This window comes from Rhinopithecus roxellana, chromosome 6, assembly GCF_007565055.1.
Source record: "Rhinopithecus roxellana isolate Shanxi Qingling chromosome 6, ASM756505v1, whole genome shotgun sequence".
NCBI classification, from domain to species: Eukaryota; Metazoa; Chordata; class Mammalia; order Primates; family Cercopithecidae; genus Rhinopithecus; species Rhinopithecus roxellana.
In genome coordinates, this window is record NC_044554.1 from 149,340,995 (window position 1) to 149,361,035 (window position 20,041).

General features: G+C 41.5%; 1 protein-coding gene across 2 annotated transcripts in view; it reads left to right on the plus strand.

Annotated features, from left to right (window-relative positions):
- The window catches only part of CHN2 (chimerin 2), a 328,566-nt gene that overhangs the window by 163,730 nt on the left and 144,795 nt on the right, over positions 1-20,041 (plus strand). For both annotated transcript variants that reach the window (XM_010371360.2, XM_030932394.1), the window contains exon 3: positions 12,050-12,105. In XM_010371360.2, coding sequence (XP_010369662.1) covers positions 12,050-12,105 — 56 coding nt within the window. The remainder of the gene's footprint in view (positions 1-12,049; positions 12,106-20,041) is intronic.

The window sequence follows — 20,041 nt, forward strand, 5'->3', positions numbered from 1 at the left end:
TCTTATAATATGCATAAGTGCATGTATACACACACACACATACACATACGATATATCGATATATAATATATACATACAGCCACACACACACATACATAAATATATATGTATGTATTTGTTACAAAAGCAATACAGAGCTACATAAAAGACAGACATTAGGGAAATATGTAAAACTGAGAGTAAAAATTTCCCAACATCCACAAATTCCCCACCCCATATTCCAGTTCACTCTCCCCTTTCCCAGTTGCTGAACTCTGTGAATTTGGGGAGGCAGATCCTTCTGATTGTTTAAAAGCACGTGCTTCATGTTAGGCATTTTCGTTGTTGTGTAAAAATGGCTTTACGCTGTGTCTTTCAGCTTGCTTGTTTCACTTCACAAACATCTTGTTTTTATCTCTCCTTGTCAGCACATACAGAGGCACCTTGTTCTTCGTTACATAAGTTCGTTCTTCCATCTGTGAAATCATGGGGCTGTGCTGGGTCTCTAAGGGCCCTTCCAGTCTAATGCTCTGCATTCTGATCTTCTGTTTTGAAAGGCCGTGCTAATGACTTAGTAATTGGATGTTTTTGTTTGTTTGTTTCCTAATGGAGTGTGAAGAGCTCTGACAGTAAATCAACAGAATATCTGTAGTGAGAGGCACTGGGTGTTCCATGACTTCCTGTGCTTTGCACACTGGCTCACACGCGGCCTTGCATACATTAATGACCCAATAAATATTTGTTGAGAGAATGCCACCCCAGAGAGCTTTGCTGAAGCGAAAAGATGGCATTGGCTCAAATTCATTTTGCCTTCTTTTAAGACACCTTGGGCCACCCGATAACATCTCTTAAAAGTGCTTCTATGTCTTGAGGAAGCTGGAAAATCTTTGCTGCTTAATGTTAACAATATCAGTTTTAACCCTTCTGTATTAAAGTTTGATTTTTGGATCTAACCAAGTTGTGTTTTTTAAAAAATTTTCTGTATAATCATAAAACTTGACTTGCAAAAGTTCCTCTTTATTATATCCAACTAATAGTCATCCAGGCTCCATCTGAGAGCATCTAGTGATGTAGATCTCTGAAAGTGAGGGGAGTATGCCATCCATGGCATCAAAAACATGTTGACCAAAGCCCTGCAGACCACTAGTGAGGAAGAACTCTCTTTTGGTCATCCTGGATCCATGAATTATTTGAGTTTGGGTGTTAGACCACATATGAATTATCAAGCTCATGCTACTCCATCTTATTACCAAGAATATCATCCATTCATTTAATCTTTCAGCAAATACATTCTAAATGTCAGAGGATAAGTGTTAGAAATCAACAATGAATAAGGTGTGGTTTATACTTCCCTCCAATGTACAGTCTAGTCAAGGAGACAGATGTAAACCAATAAACTTAAAATGCAAATGAATTCTGGTAACAAAATGCTACTCCTCTATCTCCTGGGAAAGAAGACTGTAGAAGTCAAATTTGCATGTGGGTCTTGAAGGATGACTAGGAGAAGGAATCTGAGGGCCTTCATGAGATGTTTTTAAAAAATCCAGATATGCTAAAATGATATCATTTTCCTGATATGAAAGTCCAACAAAGCTATCAGAATATTGAATTTGTCTTATTTTAAATAAACTGTTGGTAAACCTGTTCTGAACCCCAGGAATTACCAAGCCTTTCTCTTTGAAATGTTCACAGATTATCCTTTGAGAGGTTAATTTTAGATACTGATGTCTAACTCATTATCATATCATGTATGGAATCCATATTCTTCCATCACACACTTTTTAAAAATCTAGCAACTTTCGGTACTATCAATTCTCTCATATATTTACTAGATACAGTATATTTTTTGCCATAGCATAGGACTTGGTTTAAAAATTTATTATTTGCAATGATTAGACAAGTAAGTAGCTATATCCTTGTTTTCGTTGACGTTTTTTGGCCATAACTTTGACTTATTTAATGTCAGATTCTTGTTATGAAGCACTAGCCCCAATTATGGCATTATTCCTACAAGAAAATTTGTCGGCCGGGCGCGGTGGCTCAAGCCTGTAATCCCAGCACTTTGGGAGGCCGAGACGGGCGGATCACGAGGTCAGGAGATCGAGTCCATCCTGGCTAACACGGTGAAACCCCGTCTCTACTAAAAAAAAATACAAAAAACTAGCCGGGCGATATGGCGGGCGCCTGTAGTCCCAGCTACGTGGGAGGCTGAGCCAGGAGAATGGCGTGAACCCAGGAGGCGGAGCTTGCAGTGAGCTGAGATCCAGCCACTGCACTCCAGCCTGGGCGACAGAGCGAGACTCCGTCTCAAAAAAAAAAAAAAAAAAAAAAAATTTGTCTTAACCAGGCATGGTGGCATGCCTTGTAGTCCTAGCTACTTGAAAAGGCTGAGGTGGGAGCATCACTTGAGCCCAGGAGTTTGAGGCTATAGGGAGCTATGATCATACCATTGCACTCCAGCCTGTGCAACAGCGAGACCCTGTCTCTAAAAAACTTTAATTTAAAAAGAAAAGAAAATTAGCCAGTTTCTAATGATTCACTTTAAGAAGCGGTTTCTAAGTTTTATTCTTGGCTGCAAGCAACAGAATACTACTCTCAATCACATTGATTGACTTAAGCCAAAAGTCCAGAGGCACTGACTTCAGACATGACTGTTCCAGCAACTCAAATGACATTACCAAAATCCAGTGTATATTTCTTCCTTTCTTGGCTCTGCTTTCCTAGATTTGACTCTACTCTTACTGTGTTCTTCCCTTGGGATCCCCCTGTAGCTATCAACAATATCAGGGCAGTGGCTTTCTTATCCAAAAGCAACAGGCAAAGGGACAGTCTGCTTTCTTGACACATCTAACAAAGTCTCAGAATTGAGTCTCAGTCCTAAATGACCTAGGTTACCCATTTCTGACTCTATCACTGTGGTCAACGATGTGCTGACTGCCCTAAACCAATCAGGACTCACCACTGGAATTCAGGAAAGGATCAACCCCATATAACCCTGTGTAACATGATTGGAAAATTTGGAGTAATATTGGAAGCAGGAAGATGAAAATGGATGCTGGGAAGGCAACCATAAATATCTGGCTAAGAAATTTAGAAGAGTAAGAGTAAGAAATCAGCTCTCTCAATATTTTATATAAATTATAGTGTTCATTAATTTTACTCCTTCATTCAACAAATGCATATTAAGTCTCTGCCTTAAGCCAGACACTGTGCTTAGAGTTGGGCCACAAAGATGGATAAGATCGGCTGTTGACTCAAGGAACCATGATGCCACGTGATGGCCTTTAAGTCCCTGCCCTCTCTGCTCCTTTCCTTTTCTTAGAAGCTAACTTCATGGCTCACTGAGCTGTTTCCATAGAATAATCTTGTCCCAAAGTACCATACATCTGCCGCTAATTCTTGAGTCTCAAGACTGAACACAAGAAACATTGATGAAGTCACTGAGAAAGCTTTGGTTTCAATGCTCTGAAAGAAAAGCTACTTTCAAGTTCACTTAAAAATAATAATAAAGCTACATTCTAGACGTTAAGCCAGAACTGTATAAACTTTTTGCCTCGAGCAGGCAAGTTCAAAAGCCAACCACCATGGTTATGCTCTGAAAGATTTTCTTTCTTAAGAGGCCAAGTGCCAATTAGGCAGCAGATGCAGTGGCTGACAGCTCTCCCTGGAGGCTCCCCTGGGCAACAGGTCATGCAGGCATAGCTTGTGCCTGTTTTACAGATATGAAATTTAGAGCCTCAGAACCCTGATCTACAGAATCCCAGCATCAGAATCAATTGGGAAGAATATTTATGATAATTATTCCTCAGCCTTACCACAGATCTCTGGATCAGAAAAGTGGGGGGATGTGCAATGTATCAAACCCCACAGGTTTCTCTTATGCATACTTATGCCTGAAACCCCTCAGTGTGTGGGCAACTGTCATCTCCTCCTAGAGATTTTCATAGTACCATTAGACAAGATAATTAAATCCCCATTAAGACTTGACGTTCTGGCCGGGTGCGATGGCTCACGCCTGTAATCCCAGCACTTTGGGAGGCCGAGGCAGGGGGATCACCTGAGATTGGGAGTTCGAGACCAGCCTGACCAATATGGAGAAACCCTGTCTCTACTGAAAATACAAAATTAGCCGGGCATGATGGTGCATGCCTGTAATCCCAGATACTGAGGAGGCTGAGGCAGGAGAATCCTTGAACCTGGGAGGCGGAAGTCACGATTAGCCGAGATCATGCCATTGCACTCCAGCCTGGGCAACAAGTGCAAAACCCCGTCCCCAAAAAAAAAAATGACGGCCGGGCGCGGTGGCTCAAGCCTGTAATCCCAGCACTTTGGGAGGCCGAGACGGGCGGATCACGAGGTCAGGAGATCTAGACCATCCTGGCTAACACGGTGAAACCCCGTCTCTACTAAAAAATACAAAAAAAACTAGCCGGGCGAGGTGGCGGGCGTCTGTAGTCCCAGCTACTCAGGAGGCTAAGGCAGGAGAATGGCGTAAACCTGGGAGGCGGAGCTTGCAGTGAGCTGAGATCCGGCCACTGCACTCCAGCCCGGGTGACAGAGCGAGACTCCGTCTCAAAAAAAAAAAAAAAAAAAAGACTTGACATTCTGTTAGCAAGGCAAGACCTTCCCATGGCAGGCTGGAGGGTGAATTTGAGCCAAAGAAAACATCTAAAGTACCTATAATTCCCTGCGCATAAGGTTTTCCCATGAAAACTGGGATGACATGAGCAGTGAATAGGGTCATACTGGCTCAGTGTCATGGCCAAGTGGCTGGATTCAGCTCCTGGGTCCATATACCCTCCTTAGAGAGAAAGTAGACTGTTAGAAGCCATCCCTGCTGGATCTCTTAGGAGCTGGTGGAGCTGGCCTGAGCTTCAAGGCCACCCAGGCTGTGGGCTTTCACCGATTAGCAGTCTGATTCTGTTCCCAGAGTGAGTCAAGTTTTCTTACTGAAGAAAAAGTAAAACAGTCTGTCAGTGAGCTCTCAATTTCTCAATCTGCTTTGGGTTTCTTGGGGAGTTAGGGAGCTCCACCTCCGTGTTCCCCAGTGACTGCCACCCCTGCCAAACAGCTTACTCTGGTGCTAAGAATTCTCTGGTGTGCAGCAGAGGGCCCGGGGCAGGGAATTCCTGGCACAAATATGGGACATTGCTGCAGAAGCAATTCTATCACATCACCTCTCACTCACAGACCACCCAAGAATTGACATACATTATTGCATGTGACTTGTGAAATGTGCTTGTTGAACAAGGAAAATTCAAGAAGCAACGTTTTCAGATTATGTGATAAATTTCAGTTATATTAAACTCTGCCTCAGAGATTTTTTTCATGGATGTTTGTTCTGCTATAGCTAACCTTGAAAATGATGGGCAGGCTCTCATTTGAAGCTAAGAGAAGAGATTGGGCCTATTTTTATATGGCTGCCATGGTCATTGATTGTCATCTCATTATCTTTATAGCCAGCTAGGTAGCCCAGATGGCAAATAGGCTTCTGTGCCTACTTGCCAACTTCTGTTGTTTGAAACAGCATAGAACAGAGTTTTGCAGATTCTGAGACCTGCTCATAGAGAAATAAGTCATCAAATAATGATGTCTGCAGCCAAGGGGCCAGGAGAGAGAGGTGGCAGTCCCTCGCTTCTGGGGTTTGCCTTCCCTCTTCCCTCCTCCAAGTCGCCCCTGGCTGGGATTGTTCTTTGTGGGTTGTGAGATTGGTGAATTACCAAATTTTTCTTTGCTAAAGCTCAGAGGGTCCCTAGAGAATGCAGCTGTGGGATTTAGCCTGTTGACATAGGAGAGGAACTGTCCAGAAATGTTCCATCACCTGCATCTTTATTTGTGTAGTAGCATCTCAATCTCTCAGTCGCTCAGGGTCCCTCCTTCCATTCACTTTGTAAACCAGTCTTGTCAATTCTCTTTTGAATCTCTGAGACCATCAACTCACCTTCACATCTGCCTTTGCACCAGTGTTACCTTAACTCACACTTTCACAACCTTATCTGTGTACCAGTAAGACACTGTTCTCTCTTGCTTCCTTGTCTCCAGTGTTCCCCATATCTGATCCCTCTTTCAGCAAGGCAAAGGACAGTGGCTCCTACTTCTAGATGTGCATGAGTCTCTTGAAGAGCTCTAAAAAGAACAGATTTGAGGGCCTCTGGCCGGACTGGGAGAGTAAGCATTGCCAGAGATGGAGTCTGGGAATCTGTATTATTTTATAACAACTCCTCGGAGATTCTAATGTGAGCAGCTCCTCATGGGCACTCTCCACCATCTAGTTAGGCAACCACTGGCTCAGGCTGAAAACTACAGGCTTTGGGTTTTGGAAATCGAGACTAGGAATCTTGATTTCATCCTATGATCTGCATGACCTTGAGCATCTTCAAAGCTGGTAGGCAACTCTGCTACCTTATTAGTGAGGGGAATAACAGTTACCTTGGAAGCTTTTTGGGAAGATGAAGTGAGAAGTTGCATATAATGTGCCTGGCACATGGTCTGTGCCCAGAAAAGAGCAGCATTTATTCTTCTGAATAACCTTATCCCTGTTACCAATATTTTTAAACAGAGTAGATCATGGCTTCTGCTCAAACATGTGACTGTCCCTTTGTTACAGACAGGAGGACAGTGACAGTCCCCAGCATGTCATTCAAGGTCCAGCCCCACATGGCCTTCTCACACATTCCACACCCTGGCTCAGCAGCCACACTGGCCTCTTGCTGACCAGTCAGCTCATCATTTCCTTTCACTGCAGTTCCTCTTCCCTCTATCTGTAACCTTCTCTCTTCTCTACCTGCAGAACCCTTCTAATCCTTAAGGAGAGCTCCCTGCCTCTTCCCTTGGGAAGTTGTTCTGACCACTTGAGTAAATAGAATAGCTTCCTCCTCTTCCCCCATTAAAGCACTTGGCCAACCTTGGTTTTGTGTCTCCATGCATGTCCCCCATCACTGGTATCTCCTCGAAGGCACAGATTGTGACCCATGGGTCATTAGATACAGTCTGTTCATTCACCAAATAATTAAAAATACGTTCACAAAGCCACTTCAGTCACAAGTGTGAAGCCTGAAGTGTGAGCTTCAGGGTCTAGTTCCCCATGGTATCCCACATATCACTGTTGGTTTCAGAGGCATTAATAGTGGGAAGAGAAGAGTGAATAGGATTCTCTCACTGAATTCTGTAGTCCTTCTTAGATCTAGAACTCTGTGGTTCTAGGAGATGGCCCCTTTGACTCCTGCGACACACACTGTCAGTAACATTCTGCTAAAAGCAGCTTAGTGTAGTATTGGGCTGATTCAAGAGGAATAAAGGGACACATATGCATTAAACATGTACTACAAGGCTGAGCATGGTGGCTTACGCCTGTAATCCCAGTGCTTTGGGAGGTCGAGGGAGGTGGATCACTTGAGGTCAGGAGTTCAAGACCAGCCTGACCAATATGGTGAAACCCTGTCTCTACAAAAATACAAAAATTAGCCAGGCATGGTGATGCGTGCCTGTAGTCCCAGCTACTTGGGAGGCTGAGGCAGGAGAATCGCTTTAACCCAGGAAATGGAGGTTGCAGTGAGCCGAGATTGTGCCATTGCACTCTAGCCTGGGCAACAGAGCGAGCCTCCATCTCAAACAACAACAGCAACACCACCACCATCACCACCTACTATGTGCCAAGCACTGTTCTAGATGCCAAGCACTGTTCTAGATGATCTGTTCTAGATCAGAACAGAAGAACGTCGCTGCCCTCAAAGAGCTTACATTTTAGTCAAGGGAGATGGTACACAAAATAAATAAACACAATATTTATGTCTTGTTTATTAATTGTGTTAATGATGATGAGTGCTGCGAAGAAACTTAAAACTATATAAGGAAACAGAGGGATAGGGTGGAATTTTATACAGGCAAGTCAGGGAAGACCTCCCTGATAAGGTGAGATTTAAGCAGATATTTGAGTGAAGGGAGAGAGTGAGCCATGTGTATATCTTGGGAATGAGTAATCCAGGTGGAAGGAACAGTAACTGCAAAAGCCCTGAGGCATGGGAGATATAAACCAGGGAAGCAGGGTTGATGGCACCCATCTGTATTCACAGCTACCTGGGAGGTGGAGACAGGAGGATTGTTGGAACCCAAGAGTTTGATTCCAGCCTGGGCAACATAGTGAGACCCCATCTCTTAAAAAATATAGACCAACAATCAAACCAGGGGCTTTGGAATCAAAAGGATGTATTTTAGCTCTATGCCCTGGAGCAAATATTTAACTTCTCTGCACTGTTCCTCATCCCCTATCCAGAATGATAATGACACAAAGTTATTTTTTCTGGTTTCTTAAGAAGATTTAATACATGTTATTCCTGACACATGCCCTTCTTTTCTCCCAGACTCTCCATTCATTCTCAAAGCCTCCACATAATGCTGACTGTGGTATCTGGCATATAGCAGATGCTCACATATTTGCTTGTAAGAATTGCAAAGGAGCACTTAGCTAAAAATGCTTCTCTTTTGTAACAGGTATGCTTCCTTTGCCACCTCCATTAAAAATGGTATTCAAAAAGCCATTTCAGCCATGTATCACTGTTGGCTTCAAGAAGCATTGACAATGGGAAGAGAAGAGTGGGCAGGATTCTCTGAATATGAATTCTGCAATTCCTCTGCGATTTTAGGAGATGGCCGTTGCATGCTCATTAACAGTAACATCCTGCTAAAAAGCAGCTTAGTAGTTTTGGGAGTGATTCCAGAGGAATAAAGGAATTCCATGTAGCCTCCCTGGTGATTAAGGAGAGCATGAGCTATACTGGGGTAGCCAGAGGAATGTCCACAACTGTTTCTCTGTCTTTGATTGGCCAACTCTTCCTCATGTATTAAATCTCTGACCTTATCTCTTATAGCTTTTTCTTTTGAATAAGCAATACATATGATTCAAAACTCAAAACAACATAAAGTATACATTGAGGAATCTTTGTCCCACTTCTGTCCTTGTCTTTCTTTTTATCCCCTGAAGGTAAATGCTTTTCTTTCTTTCTTGTTCCTTCCAGAGTTTCTTTATACAGATGTAAACAAAACTGAATATACCTTATTATTTTACTCCCTTTCTTAAAATGAATGTGTACTCTATGTATTTATGGTTTTGTGTGTGTGTGTGTGTGTGTGTGTGTGTGTGTGTGTGTGTGTATTTTACCTTGCTCTTTTTGCTTAACAGAATGTCAAGAGTATCGATCCAGGTCAGTGCATAGAGAGCTTTCTCAGTCCTTATTACAGGGGCATGGTATCCATCAGAAGACGTACCATAGTTAATTTAACTGTTTCCTTCTAACAAAGATTGGTAAACTAAGCCTTGAAAAGATGATCCTTGCCAGCCCTGTACTTACTGTACTATTTCATAAAAACATTTGGACCTCTCACTAAAGCTGATAGGGTTCTTGAAAGTAGAGGCTGTGGTTTTATTTATATTTATATCCATAGCACCTCAACAAAACCTGAGGATACAAGACAAGCAAAAACAAACATGATGCCTTCCTTCATGGCGGGACTTACAACATGCAGGGAGAGATGATTGTTTTTGGAACTCACACCAATAAATACAGAACTATAATTGTTGATAAGTTATATAAAGGAAAGTACAGGGGATTGTAAGAGCATAGACTAGGGTGATGTCTTTGGATCTGGTGTGAGAGATGTCAAGAAGGACTCCTCCATGAAGTTGATATTTGAACTAAGGACATGATGATAAGGGGCAGATAACAAGAGGTAGAGAAGTAGTAGAGGAAGATGTCATAGACAGAAGGAATAGCGTATGCAGAGGCCCTGTGGTTGAAGGGAACACTGCATATTTAGGGAAAGGGGAGGAAACAAACTTGGCTGAGCAGAGAGCATGACACATGGTAATACTGTAGAAGGAGACAGGCAAAAGCATTTCGGGCATTTGATCTTCCTCTGAGAGCAATGTGAGGGCATGTGAGGGTAGTGACATAGTCTTGTTTTAAAACAGTCATTCTAGCCACCAGGGAAAAAGCAGGCTGCAGGATGGGAAGAGTCCAGAACTTGGAGTAGGGTGTTAATGATAGTGATGAAGAGGAGTCGACAGACTTTGGAGATGTTTCCAAGCAAACGTGACAGGTCTGTTGATGAACTGACCATCTGAGGTGTGATGAACAACTTCTAGGATGCTGGTGGCTAGAGAAATAGGATGAATAATGGCTCCTTCACTGATATCAGAATTCCCAGAAGCCTAGATTTGGAGGAAAAGCTCTTGAGTTCAACTTTTGACATATTGAAATTGAGGTCCCTTTTCTTTTGAGAAAGTCAGGAGGAATCTGTAGGAAGTAAGGTATACGTCCTGGAGCTTAGAGGAGGGTTCTGAGCTGAAATGTGGGAGCCTTTGTGTGTAGGAGATAAATGAAGTGTTAGAGTTGGAGGAGATTCCCTAGGGAGAAGAAAGAGAATGAGACCTGAAGAGGGTCTAAGGTAAGCCTTGGGTCTCTCCTATGGTCAGTGGACAGGTAGAGGAGGAGGAGGAGCAGCAACATGCATAGGAAAGAGGCAGCCAGGATCAAAGGAGGAAGACCAGGAGGGTGGTGCCATGGAAGCCAATGGAAAGAGATAGCACAAGGTGAACAGTATGTGTCAATTGGTTGATGATCTCACATTCAAGGCCATTCATCTTTCCTCCACCTAGTCCCACTTTCCGTGTATTGGTTCATTGGGATCTGAAAGCTCTTTCTCTATAGGGAGGCAGGTGTGTAGAAGCCTTCTTTTTATCTGTCTGTCATTTTTGGTGTCCTGAGCTAAAGGGTTATGTTGAACTCTGTTTTCCTTTCACAGATGACTACAGTCATCCTTAGGTGACACATTAGTGTGGGTGACCTACACCTAGAAATGTGGTACATTTCAAAATGTATAGAGGGTTAGATAGCTCCTTCTCTGTGCTAAAACCAGGTAGTTTATACTAATTAGGTAAGAAAATAACCACGTTCAGCCAAAGGCAATGGGGAGCCATAAGTACAAAATATATTCCATCATTTTTATCTGTGTTTCCATATGATCACCTGCCCTTCAATTACATTTTTTTATTTTTAGACCTAAAAATAGATCAGAAAGTTTTGCTTATCTTATTACATTTTCTAGGAAGACTTTGTCAGATCTAGTTTTTTAAAACTTTTTGTAGATTTATTCCATTTAAAATTAATTCTTCCCTCTTCAGGATTCTGAAGATAACATCAACTTTCTTTTTTTTCAACCTGTATTTTCACGGAAGTAGAATCCAAAGGTACCTGCTTAGGATAGCTTTTCCCTTTAGCAGAAATAAGCAGACTAGCTGAGCAGCAGAAAAATCACTCATTATATTCTGAAAAATCACCAATAATTGTCTGATAGATTGCTTTATGTACAATGACCTGCTTTCCTCCATGCCTAAGACTGAAAGTCTGTCTTTAAATGAGGTTAGGAAGGAGTTATTATTATTTAAGATGAGAAAGCACCCAGGAAAGAGGAATGACAGTGGATGGGAAGTCATCAAATGGATGAGAATTCACAGTGTGATAGACAGGGCAAAAATGGAGGGAGAAAAGAGCGAGAAATGGCTTGGTGTTTCACTCACTCAGAATCAGTTATATCTTTGTACATAACTAACATCTCAGAGAATCACACTCCTCTTAAAATGCCAGTTCTTTTCCCGGTATGTCGAGAGACATCGGCATTTAAATTCAGGAATCCTATTATGTGATCTTACTACTCAGGTACTCACAAGTAGAATTTCATCTTTAAAATAATCAAAATAGTTTTGGCCATATTTGGTCTTCCAAGAAAGCCATAAAATGAACAATGCCAGTAACAATTACGAAACTAAATTGGCCTTATAAGAATAAAAAAATCAATTTTGCAAGTTTATATTCACAGCGACTAACTAATTTCCATATTAATGATCTGACTTTATCCAGTCTAAAAAATGTGCCTGTATTCTCTTGTTTTTTTATATTTGCAATTCTCGAGGTGTACTTAGGTGGAAATATTTGAAGGCATGTTGATATGTGTTGCAGTATTCTAATTCTAATTATTTCTCTCTCTCTCTCTCTCTTTTTTTTTTTTTTGGCAGTATATCAGTTACAGCAAGAGGCACCTCGTCCCAAGAGAATCATTTGTCCTCGGGAGGTCAGTACTCAGCTATTTCCAATACACCTTGTTAAATATGATGAATTGTCAGCACTACATAGAGAGTGGAGGGATTTCAGGTTTCCTGGGAGTTGATTTCTATTAAGGTTTGTTAGAGTGTCGAAAGATTTAACATCTTCATAATCTATATTTTGACATCAGACATTATTTAAAAAATACTAACAAACCAACTTGGATGCAGATGTCTCCTATTTTTAACCATTACCGAGGCAAATTAAACAACCTTTGTAAACACCAAAAAATGTGTATTCTGGATGTTTTCTTTGTTAATATCCTTTCGATTCTTTTAGCACTTTTTATTATGAAATGCTTACAGTACAGAAAGTACAGGGAATAATGAACCTCTAGGTATTTTCAGTGCCCATATTTAGCAAATCTTTTTTTTTTTTTTTTTTTTTTTTTTTTTTTTTTTGAGATGGAGTCTCGCTCTATCATCCCGGCTGGAGTACAGTGGCTGGATCTCAGCTCACTGCAAGCTCCGCCTCCCGGGTTCAGGCCATTCTCCTGCCTCAGCCTCCCGAGTAGCTGGGACTACAGGCGCCCGCCACCTCGCCCGGCTAGATTTTTGTATTTTTTTAGTAGAGACGGGATTTCACCATGTTAACCAGGATGGTCTTGATCTTGTGACCTCGTGATCCGCCCGTCTCAGCCTCCCAAAGTGCTGGGATTACAGGCTTGAGCCACCGCGCCCAGCCCATATTTAGTAAATCTTTATGCTTTGTCATATTTACATGACATTTTAAAATAATAAAGGCCGACAAAAAAGTGATGAGGTTTTAATTCTAACTTTCCTTAATTCACTAATCAGTTCTCTGAGTGTGGGATGCCAGCAAGATTTGAAAGGCAGGACTAAGGCTTTCTTTTCTGTTTTTATTCTGATCAGTTTCTTTAATAGCATACTTAATATCCTTCAAATCAAAGGCCCATGGGTCCTTGCTTATTTTTGTCATCACTGGGATTAGATATAGAGCTGCGGATAGCTTTTAAAGTGCCATGCATGCCTTATCAAGAGGGAAAGGCTCCAGTTCCAACACTCTTGAGATTCACTCTTGAACATTAGTACTTTTTGGATCAGGTTTTGAACCTGTTTCAAAGACTTATGTCCATGCATACCCATACTCAGAGCCAAGTTATCATGGTTTAATACATTTTTCTACATAAAATTTTACATCTGTTGAAGGGCAATGAAATTCATCAGGTCATCTCAATTTTAGGACATAGTAGACTTTCTCATCCCAGGCATATGGCTGGAGAGGAGGAAATATCTGGTGCTTAAGGAAAAATCCAGGATGAGTTCCACTTATTTCGTACTCTGATCTTGTCCTGTCACTAACTTGGGGGTCAATATATTCAAATACTATATTCAATAATATTTGTTATTCAATAACCAAATCCAATAATATTCAATATTTTTTCAAATGAGTGAAAAATAGGATAAATACAAATTTTTGAATGAGATGCACTAAATAAGAGTGTTCTCAGTACAAACTAAGATACAAGTTGCTAAAGTTTCCTTCACTCCTGCTTTTTATTGAGTGTTTCTCCATCAGAAAAATTATTGCCTTGTGTAAGGAAGTAGGGGAATTTAAATGTCTCAATGAAAAAAATATTTGTAAAATTAGAATACAACTAAAGACTCTATCTAGGGGCATTAATAAAAAGACACTAGGCAAGGTCAGGCACCAGAACTTGAAATGCAAACAGATAGCAAATAGTCATTCATTTATCTGTTTATTCTGTAAATATATATGGAGAGGCTACTGTATTTGAGCTCTGGTCTTGTTGTGAGGAATATAGCAAAGGACTTGGCTATTGGCATTTTGAATATTATAATAAAAGACAACAAAAGTATGATGTAATTAAATATATATTTAAGATTTTTGTATAGTGTGTGTGTGTGTGTGTGTGAAAGAGACAGAGAGAGAGAGAGAGAGAGAACATCTCTCGGTTTCTCACAATCCTTGGAACCATGTCAGTTGTCCCTTAAGGCAGGTGGAGTGTTAGCAGTGGAGGTAGGCGATTCGGATTATCCTTGTACAGACTCTTCCTAGAGTTCCGCTGAAACTCTTCTGCCATCCAGCGGGCTGAGGATCCACTGTGTATCTGTTTGCTGTTGCAGTGCCATCACCATCTGCTGTGACTAAAGGATATGGTGCCCATGTCTTTTCTTTCCCCTCTTGTCTGCCTGTTAAACCATGCTCTTCACCTTTTGACCTTACCAATTTGGTATCTTAGTGAGGGACGTCTGGTCAATGCTTGCTTTCCTCTAGAATTCCATATCCCGTTTCTGCCACGAAACCTAACGTGAAATGGAGATTCATCAGCTCCCTTGCCTCAGCAGGCAGCATGGGGCCCATCCAGCCAGGCAGGCGTCAGATAGTAACAGGTCAAGTTTGCCTGAAGAACAGGTGCTGCTCAGATGAGTGTCTGCAGGAATAGCTTCAGTTCCCTTTGTTCTCTAGTTTGTCCTCCAGTTTGATGTTATCTGCAGATAATTACTGCCCAAATTCCCAAGCCTCCCAGCAGCTGGCCTCCTGCAAGTGAAGGCACCACTTTCTCTTGCATGATGGTGAAACAGTTTCCCCTACTACAGATGGTGTTTAGTCATACGTCTTGTTGTCTTGTAACACACCTCCATGCTTGGGAGACATGCCTAATGAAGACAGAAAGCCTTTCTGTGTGAGTTTGTGGCCAGGGAGATTGAAGCTTTATTTACACATTTACATAAAGCAGTAAAGGCTGTTTAAAACAATGAGTTATTTTTTCTATGTACGTTTTCCTGTTACATCTCATCCCTTAGCTAAGAGCCCACATCTTCCTCTTCTACACAGCTCTGGGCCCTTTTTCTTGGTCTTCAATCCATCTCCTCCCAGCTACTCTTCCCTGGTCCCTAGCGTGGTAGCTCCAGTATACTCAATCTCTGTTGTTTCTCTGATGACTCATACCTTCCTGGGCTATGAGCCTCTCCCAGGTTAGGACCTGCCAGTTCCACATGATAAATACCCACATTAGAGCACCAAGCAAAGTGTGCAATTATAGAGATGTGGAACACTGTACCTCTAGGGTATAGACGTAGGCCAGTCTGCCTTGATACATGGTGGTTATCAATAGATACCAACTACCTACTAGAATTTGCTAGGGAGCTGGGTGAGTCAAGGGTACAGACTGATTCAGCAGGCAAAATCCACATACTTATCGAATCCAGGAAAGCAGGGAGCTCAGCTGCAGAGTCAGCTTGGACTTGTTTTGACTTCTTGCTCCACCACTTTCTAGCTACCTGACACAGAGCCAACCACTTACTCTCTCAGGGAGATTAAGGCCTAACCCAAGGATAAGCACCTACTTTGCAGGGTTGCTATAAATGACATATGTGGGTCAGGTGTCCAATATGGTGTCTGCTGCATAATGGGTACTCAGTTATTGTTCATGATTCATGGCAGAGTCAGAAACCTGTGAAGAACAGGCTCTGAGCTGGTCATTAGGGACAGAGTCAAAGTGATGACAGTGTGCTCTGAATGTAAGGGTAAGAGGCAGTGATCAAGAAGAAAGCAAGATGCCCAGGTCAGGAATTAAGCCACCAGGAAAAAAGATACTGAGGATGAAGAACAGAAGGTACAAGCAGCTGAACAACAGCTCTGGCGCCAATTAAGCCAGGCAGGGTCAGGTCCTGAAATAACAGTTCATTGCTTTCTTGAAGCTTTACCACTGCAAATTAGTATTTATTGAGCAGCTGCAGCACCTGGTGCTCTGCTGGCATTTCCTCAACACTCCATGCCAACAGATGCAAAACATCTTCCCATATGCAGAATTCTCACTGCTTTTTCTGTCAACTATCAGTCAGTCACATCATAAGCATTTATTAGTTACCAAATGTGTGCCTGGGTTATCTGTCACAAACTGTGTGGAATATTGACTCTCAAATTTGTTTCTCTAGCCAAGTCCTCTACCCGGGGCTCCAGACACCTCTATCCACCTGTCCACTGGACCTCCTCAGGTCGCTGTCTCATAGGCCACCACCAGCCTCATGTTCAGAATAGAACTAGGCCCTGCTGCATTGGACGGCACCTAACTTCAGACACCTGTACTTCCTTCCCTACCCTCACCCCTTTCTCCTCCATTCTTAGCATCAAGTCTATCTCCAAATATATCTTGTGTTGTCCACTGTACTCTATCCCCATGAATGTTGAGTAGTTTGGGCCATTGTTATTTCTTGCCTGGATTTCATTGCAGATAAGGAGCCTCCCACCTGATCCCCCTGCTTCCACTCCTCGCAGGTTCCCTGCAGCTCACATGTACACATACACACACTCCAGTCACCAGAAAGGAGCCCAAATCATCGTCGTTAAATACAAATTGGACCCTTCAATAGCTTTCTGTTACTCTTAGAATAAAAGCAAATTTCTTGCCGTGCCTATGAGCCATAGTTTGCCTCCTGCATCTGTCACTGCCCTGTCTGTACCATTCTTCTCCAAGTGCACTGCCTTTTAGCCCCACTGGATTCTATTCCCATTCATTAAAAAAAAGAAAAGAAAAGAAAGAAAAAGAAAAAAACACTGTCACTATTACTGGGCCTTTGCACTTGCCCTTTGCCTGAAATTCTCAGACCCAGGTTCTCTGCACATCTAGGTTTCAGGTCAAATTTCACATAATAAGAGGCCCTTCCTAAACTCCATAAAAAAGTAGCACCTCCCCAATCCTTGGAGCTTCTCTGTCATATCGCCTTGTTTATTGTGTCTGTGGCACTTCATATACTCTCTGATACACTTTCTTAACATATTTGATTGTTGCTTGTATATGTCTCTCCAGGAGAATACAAGCTCCAGAGACTTCATCAGTCTTAATCATAGGTATATCCTTAGCAGTGAGCTTAGCCAAGCAACAGTGGGGAATCAGTAAATAAATAAGTAATTTTCAAAATGATGAAAAAAAGGATAGCGACTGCTAGCATAAGGAATTTGGGATTCTCAAACTATTACTAATAGCATATCAGATTTACTCAATGCTGTTATTAGGGTAGTGAGCTAGACTTTTGGCAGTTGTTAAGGTACTAACTTAAACACAGACTAAAATTTTTTCCTGGACTAATCCAAGTTTCTTCTTGGCCTCTCCAAAAGGCCAAAATGGCAAGATTTACTTGTGTGACTCATTGAAAGTCAAGTTCCTCTAAAATTACCTCAAGCCTACACTAAATAAGCAGAAGTTCTTTTGTGACTGTAAATGATTTGGTGTCATTTGCCTCCTTTGAAATTGCTATAGTGAATATGGGATTATAAAAAGCAATTTCAAAAAAGGAAAATACAATGGCATAATATTATTTCAAATTGTTCTCCATTTTATATAGCTTCATTTCCTTCTCCTTGCTATGGAATAGTCTATTTTGGAAAACTTTTTTAATGCAGAAATGCATGGTAGAGATTTCTAGCATTCATGATCAGAATCAGCTTTTTCCTTGATGATCAGAAGTTAGGCCAAGTACTGACAGCAATGGGCAATCTTCTTTGTTTTCTTTTTCTGAGACAGAGTCTTGCTCTGTTGCCCCCAAGCTAGAGTGCAGTGGCACGATCTTGGCTCACCACAACCTCTGCCTCCCAAGTTCAAATGATTCTTCTGCCTCAGCCTCCCAAGTAGCAGGGATTACAGGCATACTCCATTGCACCTGGCTCATTTTTGTGTATGCATATATGTATGTATGTGTGTGTGTATATATATATATATATATATATATATTTTTTTTTTTTTTTTTTTTTTTAAATAGAGATGGGGTTTTACCATATTGGCCTGGCTGGTCTTGAATTCCCAACCTCAGGTGGTCTGCCTGCCTTGGACTTCCAAAGTGCTGGGATTATGGGCATCAGCCACCACGCCCGGCCAGCAGTGGCCAATCTTAAGTTGGAGTAGTATCTCACTACCTTATTTTACCTTCCAGTGAATTGTATTCATTTTTTAAACAACGCTTTAAGTGTTCCTACCCTCTTTTATGCATTTTCTTTGCTGGTTTTTGGTGTTCTAAATATCTACTGCTTTTACTCTTTTCTATCTTTATTTCTAAAAACTGTTCCTGTAAGCCTTCGAAAGCATTCCATTTCTTCATTATGCTTTTTAAAATTGTATTAATCATATCCAGACTTCACAATCTTGTAGCTCGAGGGCATTTATCTTGCCTTAGCCATGTCTGGAAGATCTTAACAAGCCATATTGATTGACCATATCGTTTTCAACTAACTAAATACATTTGAATCACAGATTTTAAGTGAATTCTGAGGGATTTTCTATTATTCCACAGTTCTTTCCTTTCTTCTTTTATTTATTGAAATAAATGTTTTAAAACAAAGTGCATTTGGGGGAATGTGAAAACTCTACTGATTTAAGACATCTCGACAAGGTATGTCTTAAAGTAAGGAGATTGATTCTACAAGCCACAAATAAAAATCAATCTCATTACCTTTTAATTGGCTTTATGTGTAGTAGTAATCAGAAGGCTATTTCTTCCCTTGCAGAAAAAATATTCCTATTCTTTTCATCCTAGACTTTCTCCACTTGTCTCTTTTTTTCCCCCTTAATGTCAACACAATCAAGAATGAAGGACTTTCCCATCATTATTCTTCCAGGCTGTCACCTCACTCACTAATGCCGTCTGCCCTTTCTCTTGATGCAATTTTGTTCTGAACTGGACTTGCTTTGGGTTTAGACTTGATGTAGTACAGGAGAAAAATCTAGTAAAACCAATGTTAAAAATAAAATTTTGACATATGATTTTTTTCCCTAAAGATAGAACCAAATGTTTTCTGCTTTAAAAAAAAAAAAAAAAAAAAAAAAACAACTAAAAACTTTCTTTTTTATTGACAAGTACTGTGAGCTACCAAAATGCATACTCCCCCACCCCCAAATTCACTCTCTTTGGAATACTTTGAGCTTCTTCTAAAATAATACAGACCCCGCAAGTGTGCACCTAAACATATTTAGACATTTCCAAGGTGAAATCATAAGCACTGGGTAAGGGCTGTTGAGACCAAGCTGTTACGGAGTTCAGAGCCAAGGGGAGCAGCTGAGGTGAGCTGGAGAGGGCCACCAGAGAACAGTGCATATGCCAAGACATAAGATGAGGCAAAAGTAGAATGAGGAGAATAAATGGGAAATTAAACAGTGATTGATAATAGGCAAAGTTTCTGGAGAAGATTCTTTAATCTCTCTGGGTGATTTTTATTTCTTTTTCCCCTCCCCTCCCCTCCCCTCCCCTTCCCTCTCTTCCCTTCTCCTTTATTTCTCTTTTTGGACGGAGTCTTGCTCTGTCGCCCAGGCTGGAGTGCAATGGCATGATCTCGGCTCACTGCAACCTCCACCTCCTGGATTCAAGCCATTCTCCTGCCTCAGACTCCCGAGTAGCTGGGATTACAGGTGCCCACTATGCCCAGCTAATTTTTGTATTTTTAGTAGAGACAGGGTTTCACCATGTTGACCGAGCTGATCTCGAGCTCCTGACCTCAAGTGATCCGTCCACCGCGGCCTCCGAAAGTGCTGGGATTACGGGCGTGAGCCACCACGCCTGGCTGATTTTTATTTCTTAACATCTCCCTTGAAAATGTGTATTGCCTTAATTACTAGAGTTGGAATACTATGTGGTATTGTTCATTGTTTTAGAAAAAAAGAATAACTGATAGCATCAGGTATTACAACATGTGTTCTGCCATCCTCCTCTAGCTTATGACAGCTGGAACCCAAGATCCCATTACTCATTGATCTCAGGTGGTGGTGGTAGTGAGAGTGGGGATCCAAACTGAGACACAATGGTTATGCGGAGACACTGGCTTTTGTAACACCAGCCTTACTCATCCAAACACAGAATAAATGTCATACCTCCATAGGAGTTGCTACCTACAGCAGCCCCATATTATGTCTGCTCTGTGACTCAGAGGTC